The sequence below is a fragment of the Megachile rotundata genome, chromosome 14, assembly GCF_050947335.1.
Source record: "Megachile rotundata isolate GNS110a chromosome 14, iyMegRotu1, whole genome shotgun sequence".
Classification (NCBI taxonomy): Eukaryota; Metazoa; Arthropoda; class Insecta; order Hymenoptera; family Megachilidae; genus Megachile; species Megachile rotundata.
Window position 1 is genome coordinate 11,942,201 of NC_134996.1, and position 16,151 is coordinate 11,958,351.

General features: G+C 38.3%; 1 protein-coding gene and 1 long non-coding RNA gene across 2 annotated transcripts; one reads left to right on the forward strand and one right to left on the reverse strand.

Annotated features, from left to right (window-relative positions):
* Positions 1 to 80: 80 nt before the first annotated feature.
* On the forward strand, positions 81 to 4,702 carry LOC143265742 (uncharacterized). The gene is made up of 2 exons (XR_013040411.1): positions 81 to 793; positions 4,322 to 4,702. It is a non-coding gene; the product is annotated as an uncharacterized LOC143265742 (long non-coding RNA).
* Positions 4,703 to 10,729: 6,027 nt separating this feature from the next.
* LOC100882869 (uncharacterized) lies at positions 10,730 to 15,553 on the reverse strand. The gene is made up of 7 exons (XM_012294635.2): positions 15,374 to 15,553; positions 13,553 to 13,656; positions 13,314 to 13,470; positions 12,873 to 12,995; positions 12,312 to 12,442; positions 11,973 to 12,249; positions 10,730 to 11,156 (listed from the first exon to the last, which is right to left on the reverse strand). Exons 1-7 carry the CDS (start codon positions 15,508 to 15,510, stop codon positions 10,835 to 10,837), a joined length of 1,251 nt encoding a protein of 416 aa, XP_012150025.2. The 5' UTR covers positions 15,511 to 15,553; the 3' UTR covers positions 10,730 to 10,834.
* Between the last annotated feature and the right edge of the window lie 598 nt (positions 15,554 to 16,151).

Below are 16,151 nucleotides of genomic sequence, written 5' to 3' on the forward strand. Positions count from 1 at the left end.
CCACGTATGTACACTATTTACCCACGACACGGCCACATACCGTCACACATTATAATATATAATGTATACGAGAGGTTGTATAACATGCTAAACGTGCACTAGTCTGGACTAGTACATAGAATGCTTGCAGTTTATGCAGATACATATAAGCGAGTATGCATTTCGAGCTTAGGCGGACTCTTTAATGAGGATACGAGATTGTGGAATTCTCGAGTGAATTTGTGGATTATGTGGAATGTGAGGGAAGTTTGGAGGTGAAGGTGTCATTTCTTATATTCGGGGAAATTAGGGAAAGTTGTGTAAGGGTTGGTCATCTTTTGAAACACGGGTAAGCTTTTTGAGGAATTTTTGAACATAGATTTGCACAAAAATTAGACAGGGTACACCTTTGTAGACAGAGTTGAAATAGTTGCAAGAAAAGGAAAGCTGAAAATAGAGATCGTACGAGATAACAATTAATCGATTAACTGTGTGGTGTAAACCTCGAAATTATGCAAGAGTTAATTGATCTGGAAAACTAGAATACTTTACTCAGAAATATTTATGACCTGCCGAAGACATTTCCTGATTCCATTTTCCACTTTCTAAACAGTTTTAAGCTCCCGCATGGATTTTAACTTGAAATAAAAAATTTATTTTTTTAAATATGTACAACATCTTTCGCAAATGTCGTTAGATTTTGTGACATTTTAGCGGGAATGATGCAATTTAAATTTGGTGTTTTACACGTGAAAATGACAGCTCTGCGCAAGTGAACTGGAACTGATGGAGATCGTAAACTTGTATTTCATAGGTAAATATGAATCGTGTACATAAACATGTAATGATTTTACAATGTCCAGTATTGACACACTTTTTAATGCGAGCAAATTACGATAAGATAACACATAATTTAATTCATAACGATGTGTAGATATACTTAACGATGTAAGTACACATCGAATGTACTCAACACAATTAAGATAAAAATCGACTAGTTTAATTTGTCCAATTAAACTGTAACTTTACAATCTTTTGTTACGTCAATTTACAGTAATTAAACGTTATCACAGACATAAAGCAACTGTCAATTAAAAGTGACATTAAATGTACACTGTGACTTAAGTATTACGTGACAAATCCGATACACTTTCAATAGCAGCAAAAAGTGTCCTATTTTATGGCCGATATCGATCAATTTGGTTGCATAGATTCTTATCACGATTTGTATTAGTCGACAGGTCACTTACATACTAAATCACGTCCGAAGATAATTATGTCGCAGCTCTAGTTTTATTATTCACTCCACAAAATTGTTGCAAACGATGTTTCAAAACAATTCGAAAAAATAGAAGCTCGTCATTAGTGACCCGAAACTTAGAAAGCGTGACGTAATATAGTTTCGAACAGCTGACTGGTTGATTAAGAATGAAACGGGCTGTTTGACGTGTTATCAGCTGCGATCTTGCTGATTTGTACAGGCGATTTCTTTGACGCGTATAAATCGATTACCGCAATTTCTGTCAAATCTATTGTAACACAAACTAAATTATGTCTGTAATTCATCAGAGTATATGGCCACGCGCTACATCGCCACGTGGAGGAATTCGTGATGCAACGCGTTGCAGTTCGTGTTGCAATCCCCGTTGCAACGTATTATGCGTTGTAAAATTGTAACGCAATTTACAAATTACAACTTGCGGTCCACTCAAAGTATGTTGTTCTCAAATTCTTAACACGGGTTACGTGACAGGATAAAAGGACGAATTCCTCTCGATCCTTAGGCTCTCACTTTCTGCTAATAGTCTCGGTGAAAACAGTGGTTGCTATCAAGATCCGCCTTACGTAATACACATACTGGATCAATTCTCTTTCCATGCGTAATATTCCTTGTTATTCTACCTCTTTTTCAACGAACGATAAGATATTAAAAATGAAACTGGTTTAATGGTGAAAGCGATAAAAATTTGATGACGAATACTCGATGACTAATATCAAAGGCCCAGCTTATTCTGAGCTAAATTGTTACGCCGGTCCAACTTTTTGTTCATAACAAATAGTAAAATTGTTCCACTGAAAGGTTCAACTGGTTGTTCATAGCAAAATTGTTTCACTGAAAGGTGCAACTTCTTGTTCATATCAAAATTGTTCCTCTGAAAGGTGCAACTTCTTGTTCATATCAAAATTGTTCCACTGAAAGGTCTAACTTCTTGTTCATAGTAAAATTGTTCCTCTGAAAGGTGCTACTTTTTATTCATAGCAAAATTGTTCCACTGAAAGGTTCAACTTCTTGTTCATATCAAAATTGTTCCTCTGAAAGGTTCAACTACTTGTTCATAGAAAAATTGTTCCACTGAAAGGTTCAACTTCTTGTTCATAGCAAAATTGTTCCTCTGAAAGGTCTAACTTCTTGTTCATAGCAAAATTGTTCCACTGAAAGGTGCAACTTCTTGTTCATAGCAAAATTGTTCCATCGAAAGGTTCAATTTCTTGTTCATAACAAAATTGTTCCACTGAAAGGTTCAACTTCTTGTTCATAGCAAAATTGTTCCTCTAAGAGGTTCAATTTCTTGTTCATAGCAAAATTGTTCCTCTGAAAGGTGCAACTTCTTGTTCATATCAAAATTGTTCCTCTGAAAGGTGCTACTTCTTGTTCATAGCAAAATTGTTCCTCTGAAAGGTGCTACTTCTTGTTCATAACAAAATTGTTCCTCTGAAAGGTTCAACTTCTTGTTCATATCAAAATTGTTCCTCTGAAAGGTGCAACCTCTTGTTCATAGCAAAATTGTTCCTCTGAAAGGTGCAACCTCTTGTTCATATCAAAATTGTTTCACTGAAAGGTTCAGCTTCTTGTTCATATCAAAATTGTTCCTCTGAAAGGTTCAAGTTCTTGTTCATAGAAAAATTGTTCCTCTGAAAGGTGCAACCTCTTGTTCATAGCAAAATTGTTCCACTGAAAGGTGCAACGTATTCATAGCAAAATTGTTCCACCACATTATGTCTTAATAACAGTCTCGTATCAACATTACAAAGTATCCTCATTGTATCGAACTGCAGATTCAGATAATATAATAAATTAAAGTTATCGAGCGTGAAGGATTTTTTAATCGAATGAAATATCGTGTGAGCGAAGTTGTAGACGTATCACTGATAAGGTATAAAGTAGCGGTACGTGATACAGGATACGTGAGAAATTTCGCTGCGAGCGTACACACCCATTTCGATAGGCAACATTCGGACAACGCTAGAGACAGGATAGTACAAGTTGCAGTTACGTCAGAGATTTAACGAGCTCAGATACAATTACAAATGCCATAACTTAGATGCTATAGGTTCATTATTCATCGACGAACGATTGCATTGACCCTTTTATGAACGGTGACTGCGGAGTTGAGGAGAGATCTGTTACTCAATATCAAAATAAAACATAAATACATATATTTAAAAAAAATTATAATTAAGTCTATGAGGTAAATTGTGCAGAATTTTTGCAGTCAACAGTCAGTTTTACAGACATGATTTTGAACATAAAATGGTGGACGAAATATTTTGTTAAAACAAAAGAGTGCAGGACTTTTAAGCAGTCTGCAACAAGTTTTATAGACACCATTTTGGACATAAAATGGTGGACGAAATATTTTGTTAGAACAAAAGATTAGTGTCTTAACAAAAGAGTTTTGTCCTAAGAAGAGATAGAAGAATTAGTTGAACAAATTGAACAAGTTATGTTAATAGCGTAAGTATAAAAATTTGATCGAGTGTAAAGACCTGTAAACACCTGTATCTAAAAATACCCTGTTTGTAAACAGCGGCATATTACGCATAGAGAAATTAAATATGACCAATGTAAGGTCGATCGATCATGCGGCACGCGACTTTTATCAGCGGGTATAGCAAATTGAAACCTGTTGGTTAAAGGGGAGGGGTCACCGGTAAGAACAAGGAACAATAGCAAGGCTAACTGCGAGCGTGGCGTTAATTCAAATCGACCATGGCAGAGACCTTCTTGCGGTAGGTCGCCATGAAGATTAGTTATACAAGAAGAAGCGCCTGGGGCAACATCGAGCCGCCGGTAATTCTCGTCTCGCTGGATTACATGATCTCGACTTGCGGATACGAGTTATTCGATGTAAAAGAACGATAAACTGGATACCAAGATCAATGTTAAAATTGCTTTTCTGTTCGTCAAACACGTTCGATAGACAGAACTTATATTTTGTTTGAATAGATTTGTTCGAACGACGATTTGTTCGGAGCTCACAGCTCGTAAATAAGGAGACTAACAGTGTTAGGTTGCGAGAGCTATTCAACGGAAGCCAATTACGTTCTTTTTCCTTTTCAGATCATTATTGGTTCCGATATCTCGGCAAAACGATCGTGATCTCACGGAACGATATCCCTCACGAACTGCATCCGATCGGAATTCAGTGAAGGGTAGGCAACACACGGAGGAAACAGAAGCGTTGCAATACGCTCGTAAACGTGAACTCGTTGCAGAAGTGCACATGCAAAACCGTGCGACTGTCCAATGAGGGCCACTTTGCGGGTAAACGATGCTTAAAGAGTGGTAAAACTGTCTCTTCGAGCGCCCGTTACTTTTACGAAAGTACGGTTCGATGACGCAGGCTCGCTGGTTTATGAAATTTTACTGAAACTACGCGTTACCTTTTTACTGTGTTCAAACTAGTTTGTTAAATAAAACTGAGAGCTGTTTCAAACTTTATTGCTGTTGTACCACTTTGGAAATCATCTTTAATTCTGTTGTTAAACTCTTGTTCTACTCGTGACGCACTCGTGACGCACACATGTGATGACATGTGTGAAAAGTTTTATTTTTACAGTAACTGGATTTTAAGTATAATCTTCACAATCAAGGATTTTTAATTCTGTTGTTAACTTCTTCTCTTACTCATGACGCACTCGTGACGTACACATGTGATCACATGTGTTAAGAGTTTTATTTTTACAGTAACTGGATTTTAAGTATAATCTTCACAATCAAGGATTTTTAATTCTGTTGTTAACCTCTTCTCTTACTCATGACGCACTCGTGACGCACACATGTGATCACATGTGCTAAGAGTTTTATTTTTACAGTAACTGGATTTTAAGTATAATCTTCACAATCAAGGATTTTTAATTCTGTTGTTAACCTCTTCTCTTACTCATGACGCACTCGTGACGCACACATGTGATCACATGTGCTAAGAGTTTTATTTTTACTGTAACTGGATTTTAAGTATAATCTTCACAATCAAGGATTTTTAATTCTGTTGTTAACCTCTTCTCTTACTCATGACGCACTCGTGACGCACACATGTGATCACATGTGCTAAGAGTTTTATTTTTACTGTAACTGGATTTTAAGTATAATCTTCATAATCAAGGATTGTAGAATACAAATAAGGTCCAACTTCAATTTTTTTTATTTGACGATTGTTGCAATAATTAGCTGTGAACGTACCTGTCAGAAAGTTGTAACTTAAGGGGTTAATTTAATTGTTTTATTGGTTGAAGAATATTTCAATAATTAGTATCAATAATTAACTGTAAATATATCTGACAAAAAGTTGTAGCTTAAGGGGTAAATTTAATTGTTTTATTGGCTGAAGAATATTTCAATAATTAGTATCAATAAACAACTGTGAATGTATCTGACAAAAAATTGTAACTTCAGGGGTAAATTTAATTGTTTTATTGGTTGAAGAATATTTCAATAATTAGTTGTGAACGTACCTGTCAGAAAGTTGTAGCTTAAGGGGTTACTTTAGGGGTTTTATTGCTTGAAGAATATTTTCAGTGCCTCTAACTTTACCAAGGTAGAAATATAACGAGAATATAAGAATGCAAATACTCGATGAGTTGCAAAACGACGAAGGAAAACTGGAAGAGCGGTCAATGAGTAAAGGTATAGCATAAGCAAATGGCGAAGGCCAAAAGTTGCAAAAACAATGTTCCGAGGCTTTCTCTTGGAAATGTGTCTCGAATCACGCGACATTGAAATCAGTAATTGGCCACGGTTTCCGTTACGAAACATATAATCGTCACGATCATTAGAGAGTATTCTGCAAAAAGGGTAAACGACATTAGTCGTACAATTTCATACGGTTTCTTTTGAAACCTTGAATCTGAACAAATAGAAGGTGAAACTTCTGATTCCTTTTCCTCCGAGGAAAATTCGACCCTCGAGTCTGACGAGTTTGAAACACGAATGTCTACTTTCATCGCAACAAGGGAAAATCGTGAAATCATTGTGTTGTGTAATTTTCACCGGAATGTGGTTGAAATTCGATTAATTGATTTTCTGAAGAAATGAAGCTTTCGACCTTGAAAGAAACGCAATTACGCCAGTTACTGAAGCGCGTTGGGTACGCGATAGATCGCAACCGCTAAGTTAACGACGGTATGGCATAATACAGATGCTTGGACCCGATAGTGGAGTTACGTAACGTTCATTACGGTACCAGTTCTACGACCCGTGCTGACAATGGGAAAATGAGATCTACCGATTATTACCCGGCGAATGCATTATTAAAAGGTTTCAGATTGTTCACCTCTCAGCGGAAAAATAGTTTGTAAATCAGGTGTTTCGATGACTTTCAAATCTGACTTTAAAATATTCACTTTCATTTTCTCCGTAAAGATGCGAGCCAACAATCAATAACGTCGGTTTCGCTGACAGGCGATCATTAGAATATTTGCCATTCCACCGCGATATTGCGTTACGCGCGTAAATCAGTCGGTCGAGGTGAAACTTAAAATTCAAACGTGCGTCAAAGGCGAGCGAGCGTTTTCCCCCCGCGCGGAATCGCACACCTACGTCGCGAGGCTGAAACGTAATTACACGCTGCGCTTTGATCGCTCAACGGATGCCCTCTATTTACCGGGGAACGTTTGAACGGACCCCCGGAGCAGCGAGACCAAAGGGGAAGCCTTCCCCTTTATACTTTCCCTTCCGGCCTGTACCGACCAGATCTGGTACATTTCCATTCGGCTAACCGTTCGAAAGCGGACCATGGATAGACGGCCAGACCAACATTTGTGCAATTGCGGATCTGGAATTCTCTGATCGCGGGAATGGCGAAGGGCGAACCGATTGAAAGGGAAATCGTTCGTGAAGGAGCCCCTACCTTACGCCTCAATGATCTTGCGTTTTCCTGTTCTCCGATACAGCTGCGATCCGTTGCGTTTGCTACATTTTATCCTGCAATCATGCCCACCCTTGTTTACCCCTTTCAAACATGAAGAGACACTTGTGATGGTTCCACATTACAGTACATTAGCTGTATGTTGGGTGTGATGGAAGCTATAACTACTATGTCAGTAATACTAGATCTGTACTGTAGTATGGAGAGTGTACTGTATATAGTATAGAGCAATAGATGTGTTAGGGACATGACATCAGATGATTGAGATGTAGACACATCATAGAACCATTACATTAACCCTTCAACCTACAATTTTTTATCCAGTTGCATCTCGCACAGATACCTACAGTTACTCATCTATTATACATCCTATTCCTAGCATGTGAAGATGACTCAGGAAAGTTCAAAGTTATACATGTTAGCTTAGGTTCTTGATTTGTGGAGACTGCATGAATTGAATCTAAAATTCGGCAAGAGTTTGGTTCGTCACATATGATCTGTGCGTCACGGGTGCGTCAGGGATGTGTTACGGGTGCGTCAAGGGTGCATCAAGGGTGCGTCATGAGTACGACAAGGGTGCATCACGGGTGCGTCACGGGTGCATCATGGGTGCGTCAGGGATGTATCACGGGTGCGTCAAGGGTGCGTCACGAATACGATAAGGGTGCATCACGAGTGCGTCACAGGTGCGTCACGAGTACGACAAGGGTGCATCGCGAGTGCGTCACGAATACGACAAGGGTGCATCACGAATGCGTCACGAATACGACAAGGGTGCATCACGAGTGCGTCACGGGTGCGTCACGAGTACGACAAGGGTGCATCACGAGTGCGTCACAGATGCGTCACGGGTGCGTCACGAATATAGCAAGGGTGCATCGCGAGTGCGTCACAGATGCGTCATGGGTGCATCAGGGGTGCGTCACGATTGCGTCACGAATACAACAAGGGATTACCTTTAAAACGTTCCAGCATTTGCATCAGAAATTAATCTCACAGTTATGACTAAGACCACGTGTCAATGACTTCCGGGACCGTGGGTGGTTAACATTAAAAGTTTTTATCAAGCAATTTCGCAACAAATTATATGAAACGCGCACGATATCCTTTGTTCGTTACTTGTTTCTCGGAATGGTAGATCGAACCTGTTGATACCGAAAATTAGATCTAGAGATCGATAAGCAAAAGAGAACTTGAGAAGTTTTCGCGTGTATTTTCTGTAACGTGCACGAACGCATCTGGGTCGTTTCGCTCTGAAACGTCTCTTCGTTAGCTCTTTTATTTCCAAAAGTTCATCGAAATTCGCAACAAAAATAGAACTGTTATTCTCCCCTTACGTCATACGGATTTAAATATCCGAAAACTATTTGCATATCTCCATTATTCATGGTTTTACCGTCCTGAAAATGCCTATCAATTATTGAATGCTCTAATAATTTTAGCTGTGACCTCTTTACGACGTTTCACCTCATTTGCGTGCCATGCACGGGTTTCTATTTAGATCGAGGAGCTATCGACCGGTTTTCATGTCGAGACATATTAATCGATCGGTGCGTAACGATACGTTTTTCTTCCAGTCTTCGAATTCCGTCTTCCGGTTCCAAGTTGTGACTTTCGATCACATGGCTAAAAAGAACGATGCGATTTTTGACATGGGTTGAAAGCGAGAGTACAAGTTTTTGTAGAAAGATAAACCTCATATGCAGATTATCGCATTTAACGAATCAAACCCGTCCGACCCAGATTTCACATCGTAATCTAACTTTTCATTTAAATTATTCTCGGACGCAACACTGTCGTGTCAAAAGACTGGACTTTCGTGTTCCGTAACGTGTTGCATACAGGGTGTTCCGTTCGTGACGTTCCACTCGTCCGTCATTATTCTTACAATTAGCCTCGTTTCCACACCAAGCGATCTTTACGTAAATACGCGATTTAATTTCATTCCACCTCGACTCAGCACAAAAAAGAACACCAACGTTTATTGCTCGACCTTGATGAATGGCATCATTATACTCTTTCTGGAGCTCATTGTAATTGGACGATTTGTAGCAGCCTTCGGCATTCCTTCGATTCGATGAATTAGGAGATGATTGAATCAGAGCAGTCGTGATCTCAGAAATGTAAGGATAATGCAAAGAGTTTGCTACATTTTAAGCAACATTTTTCTACCTGTTACAAACAGTGAATCAACTTTGTACATCTAAACATTTGATTAACGAATATTAAGACCGCCGCAGAAAAGGCATAGATCGAGCGACGCATACCAATGGAAGGACGATTATCAGAGCATGCTAAAAGTCAGGTCGATCTCGGGACGTGCTTCATTAGCCACGATCAAACAAGGATCGTACCTGCAATCCGATGCTGCTGAGTCAGTCATAAAATTAGTCGCTAACGAAGTACCATAAAATCATCCCAAATTTTTGGATCCTGCAATCAAGCCCTTTTATACTCATCACTTCCTTCGTTAACTTCCATTTACAAAATCATATTTTTTATATGATTCATGGGTGTTTTTGATATCTCTCTTTATTAAAAATGTTGAACATAGAAAATTGCGTAACCGCTAAAATTTTTTAGGTAATACAAGGTTCAATTTCAACGGTGAAAGGCGATGCAACCGTAATTAAAGCAAAACTTTAAAGCGTCGATTAAGTCATACACCAACATCGACAGACCTCGATTAGCTACGCAGTCGAGCAAAACGTAAACGAACGCTATTCCGTAATTCTCATAAAACAACTATAAAACACCATTGGTTCAGATACATAAATTGACGACGGCTTAAGAAGATTTGCATGTCTGATATTAAATTTCTGATCGCCTTAAAATATTTTAAGTGGGCAAAAATGATGGAATCGGTCATATAAGGTAGACTGCTAGGTTTATTTATTGGCAATTTTCGTTTGTACCTGGTTAATATATTTCGTTATAATTGTGTTTCTCAGTGTTTCAATTTTTTGGTCGATTGCACCAGGTCTGCGTTAGAATTTCCCTCGTGTATGACGCACGAACGGAGGATAAAAATGTAAGGATTACGTAAGATACGAGACTTGGACGGGCGATTACGTGGGCAGTCGATCTGGCCGCCGATGGAAAACGACACGAGCGTGCAATATGCATCGTGTAACATCGAATACGTGACCATTCGAGCGGAACGTTCACGGGAATGTTTATATACATTTTATCGAAGAGTTCCACAGTTACAGTTTACGTTGTAAAGTAATTGGGTTCGAAATGGCGGGGCTTTCTCGAAATTCGTAGGAGCATTTCACCCCTTCGAAATTTCGAATTTCATCAAATTCCACCTTTAATCCCGCTTTCACGGTTTCAATAAAAACTCTTTTACGAATCTTACGAATCTCGAAATTCCACATCTGAAATTTCCCGTAGGAGCATTTTACCCCTTCGAAATTTCAAATTTCCTCAAATTCCACCTTAAATCCCGCTTTCACGGTTTCAATAAAAACTCTTTTACGAATCTTACGAATCTCGAAATTCCACATCTGAAATTTCCCGTAGGAGCATTCCACCCCTTCGAAATTTCGAATTTCCTCAAATTCCTCTAACTCCTCCTTCAGTTCCAATAAAAACTCCTCTACGAATCATACAGTCATTTATTATAAAAGGCTACAAAATCATCATTACATAGTCCTATATGCAAAATAAATAAATAAATAATGTAACAGTCAACGAGCAGTCATTCACGCCTCATTTTCATCGTCCCCTTCCGTGATTGGCAATTCCGTGGGAGGTTCGGTTGGCCATTTACCGACGGTTGCAGCAGGATCAATCGTGGACGGAGGATCCGTAATTACGATTGAACCCAATGGTTCCACCGTTTGTTCCTCGTCCTTCACCGTGTTCTTATCCTTTTCGTCTACCGAGCTGTCATTTTCTTCGGGTTGCATCTGGGGTTTCGCTTCGGGCTCGATTGAATCTGGGGTGGGAGGCACCAGCTCTGTTGAGGGCATCATCGTTTTGATTTGACATTGGCGACCCATGTAACCCAGAGGACAGATACATCTGCAATTTTATGGTGTTGTATGTAGACATTATTTCTTTAACAGCAACTATAATGTATGAGTTATATAATTAATGTAGAAGTGATACTATTGATGTATGAATTATATCATTAATGTAGAAGTTATACTGTTGATGTATGAATTGTATCATTGATGTAGAAGTTATATTATTCATGTATGAATTATACAATTAATATAAAAGTCATACTTTTGATGTATAAATAGTAACATTAATATAGAAGTCATATTATTGATGTATGAATTATATCATTGATGTAGAAGTTATGCTGTTGATGTATAAATAGTATCATTAATGTAGAAGTTATACTATTGATGTATGAATAGTAACATTAATATAGAAGTTATATTATTTATGTACGAATTATATCATTGATGTAGAAGTTATATTGTTAATGTATGAATTATACAATTAATATAGAAGTCATACTTTTGATGTATGAATAGTAACATTAATATAGAAGTCATACTACTGATGTATGAATTATATCATTAATGTAGAAATTATACTATTAATGTATAAATAGTATCATTAATGTAGAAGTTATACTATTGATGTATGAATTGTATCATTGATGTAGAAGTTATACTATCGATGTATGAATTATTCTATTAATGTAGAAGTCATAGTATTGATGTATGAATTATATCATTATATTAGAAGTTATATTATTGATGTATGAATTACACAATTAATGTAAAGGTCATACTATTGACATATGAATTATTCTATTAACATAGAAGTTATACCATGAACGTATGAGTTATATCATCAACATATCCAATTAAAATACAATACCTATAATTGCCATCTTCCCTGGTCATGCTAATACAAGTCGAATTATTCTGACATATTCCCGGGTGTTCGTCGCAATACGTCAACTTCTCGTTACACAGGTCCCCAGCCCATCCAGGTTCGCATCTGCACTCCCACGGCCGTTTGCAAGTTCCGTGTACGCAGCCAGGATAAGGGACACATTCGGTACAATTTGGACCAGTCCAACCTACGCGACACCTACACGTCCCCGGACGACGACAACTGCCGTGTTCTCGGCTGCATCCTTGCGAGCAAACAGCTGCACAGACAACAAATTAGTTTAGATAAATGTACATTGTACGGGGTACAATGGTTACTCACGAGTCTGGCAGAGAAGTCCGGTCCAGCCGGGTTCGCAGCGGCATTCGAGTGGTCCTTGACATGTTCCGTGAACGCAGCCGGGGAGAACTGCGCATTGCTTGCATTTTGGTCCTTGCCAACCTAGTCGACATCTGCGAAAAATATAGAAGACATAGAAGATATAGAAGAATTAGATGGATTGTAGAGTCGTACAATTTTTGAGAGGTGGTCAGAAGAGATATGCTAAGTTTTTCTGGGTCCAGCATTTGTTATTTGCTTTTCTCTCAGCTCCCTACTTAGCTTTTCTCAGCTGGTTTCTGTACCTTACTATTACGATACCACGTTACCCGTTCCTTCACATTCCTCTAATGCCACGTTTCCACCTCAGTTTGTCATTACACTCGAAATCCCGAAATACAGTACTTTCGACTAAACGCCTGAATTACATCGTTCACATTCGATGTAAAGTACCAGCCACGTATTAACGGAACGAGGGCCAAGTAAATGGTCGGTTCGGTTCGATTCGCTGCTACCGGTACCGATAACCGTTCATTACTCCACCACTACGCTTTAACACGTTACCTGCATTCGCCAGGCTTCTCGCAGTATCCCTGGCTGGGTAGACAATCGGCGGCGCAGATCGGTTCCGAGCAGAATATACCCTTCCATCCAGGATCGCAGGAGCATTCGAAGCTTACGTTGCAGCTGTAAACGAAAATCAATTTTGTCAGGGTAATAAGGTCTTCGTGCGCGAATTCGCGGAAAACGTTTCGCGTTACGGAAATCAAGATCTTCGTGCTGGAAACTTTCACGGTTCGAAGTTAAATGAACCGTGGTCAGACGCGTTGTTTAAAAACGGTTGGAATAAATTCGCGGTTAACGTAATTGTATCTCTTATGGAGAAATTAAACCGGAAAGTGGATCGTTCGTGGTTTAGTTAGACAGCGGTCTCGCTTCCGTTCGTGCAATTTTTGTAATACAATGCGAAGTTAATTTTGTGTAGTATTTTTGCTTGTAAATTACCTGCCATGTTGACATCCTGGCAGAGCCACACATTTGTCGCATAGCTCACCGTAGAAGCCCAATTTGCAGCGACATTCACCGGGTCGACGGCAGTAACCCTGAAGAGGGTCACATCCCTTACGACAGATTGGCACGTCGCACAAATCGCCGGTCCATCCTAAGAAAAGAATTAAAAGAATCGGCTATACAAGAATTTCTGTCATTAGCTTTTTATTGCACTTTTCGACTTCTTTTTTTACCTGGCAAACACTTTACTTCTCCGGCCTCGTCGCAGATGTAATGCGAATTTGGATGCTGGGAAGCTGGTATCTCGCATGCCTGCTTCTTCCATTTGGGCACGTACCTAAATGCAAATTTATTTCTCTGAAATATCGGTGCATTAGACCACTGTGTACTATCAGGTTATACTGTATATGATCAAACCTGTAGATTGAACTATATTAAAGAGCGTTATATTAAAATATTATACACTATTATTGTACATTGTGGTAAACTATATTGAGGTACATTAAACTTGTACATTAAACTGGTACATTAAACTGGCACATTAAACTGGAACATCAAGTGCACTATATTAAACTATTATACACTGTAATAAACTATATTGAGCTACATTAAACTGGCACATTAAACTGGCACATTAAACTGGTGCATTAAGTGCTCTATATTAAACTATTATACACTATTATTACACACTATAATAAGCTACATTAAACTACATTAAAAGTGTACATTAAACTGGCACATTAAACTGGTACATCAAGTGCACTATATTAAACTATTATACACTGTAGTAAACTATATTGAGCTACATTAAACTGGTACATTAAACTGGCACATTAAACTGGTACATTAAGTGCATTATATTAAACTATCACACACTATTATTACACACCATAATAAACTACATTAAACTACATTAAAAATGTACATCAAACTAATCAAATACGAAGCAGACTTATCTTAAACAAACTTCATAACAAATGATTGGAAATGTAAATAAAATATTGTTCTGCTTAAAATGTTCACGTGAATATGTTCACATATGTTCTGCTTAAATGTTCACAAAATGGCTCCTCGGAAGTGCTCGAATATTACAAGCTTAATTAACCGTATTATTATTATGACGAAGTATAACGACAAAGGATGTCTCAGTTATAAATAGAATTACATTCTTTTCCAAATTGAACGCCGCTTTCAAAAGAGAAACCATACGTATATAGAATAGTGGAGCGAGACATAACCGGACAAGGCGAACACTGTTCAAGATAACATCGTCTACGACTCAGCAATTAAAGCAACGGTGTACTACATGTGGCACGCAAAGTAACAATCTGATCATTGATAATAAGTTGAAAGAATTCGTTGTACAAACAGTGTCTGATGGAGATCACCCTTCTAAATGTAATGTCTCAATTTTTGCTATTGGGACCTCACACATTTGAAGTCACTTGATCTTCAAAATTACATGATCTTCAGTGTCAAGTATTAACTTTTTCATACAGTTATTTTTCATGTATTTTCCTGAACCCCTCAGTATAGATTTGATCTATATATATTTGACAAAATAAAACACAAGAGTATAAAATATCTGAACAAGTAGTATTAACAACCTTGTGGCATTGATACATCACTGTGTATTATCAGATACTATTAGATCGTTGTTCATGATCAAACTTTGCTACATTAAAGTAATTAAGCAAACTTATCTTAAAGTGTACGAAAAATGACAAGAAAAGTAAATGAAATATTTTAGAACAGAGTAAGTGTGAAATTTATAGAGTGACTCGACTTTGAAGGGTAGCAGAAATTAATTAAAAATACCTTGGACCAGCAGCAAATAAATGACAAGAAAAGTAAATAAAATATTTTAGAGTAGAATAAATGTGAAATCTCCAGAGTGACTCCACTTTGAAGGATAGCAGAAATTAATTAAAAATACCTTGGACCAGCAACGAATAAATGACAAGAAAAGTAAATAAAATATTTTAGAGTAGAATAAATGTGAAATCTTCAGAGTGACTTGAGATTGAAGGGTAGCAGAAATGAATTAAAAATACCTTGGACCAGTAGCGAATCCAAAAGGCAGCGCACTAAGTCCAGAAACGGCGGTCACGCCGACGGAGGGTCCATTGTTCAGGATGCCCAGTTCACCAGGACCGATTAGGAGGCTGACACAAGCAAGCAGTAGTATCATCTTTGCTTGACTTCCGAGTCAAGACTGAGGACGACCGCTTCCAAGGCTTTGCCTTGGATAACGGGACCTTGTTCGAGGTCACGACACACTTTTTCATCGTTGCTCGTGTGTGCGACACGCGTACACAGCTGGACTTCCCCCACGAAATCGTCTTCTCTTTTTGTTTTATTCCGCCGACTCACGACAAGTTTATTATTCGCTCGGGAAAGTTCAATGTACCTCTGTATTTCTTTGGCCGCGTTCGAAAGGAAATGGGACTTTCTCGAGAGGTAAGCCATGGAATTTGGCTAACTCCCTGGGGCCAGTTTTGGATAACAGTTATTTCGACAAGGTTGGAAAATCTGACTCGCTCTGAATTGCAAAAACAGTCTTCCAGCGAGAAGTCAAATTAATACCCCAATTTTCCAGATACCCGAATTCCGAAATTCCCGGAATGAAAGTTTCAAAGTATTAAAGAATCTTTTATGTTCAAAGAATGAAACATTCCCTCAGTAATCTGGTTTAAATCCATTCGATATGGAACAGTCCCTTCGTAAATTCAATGAAAAGAACCCTCGTCATTCACGTTTGATCCTCAAAGAAGGAGGGATCCACAAGAAGGGATTAAAATCCTGAAAGTTTCCAGGAAAGAATGAGTACAA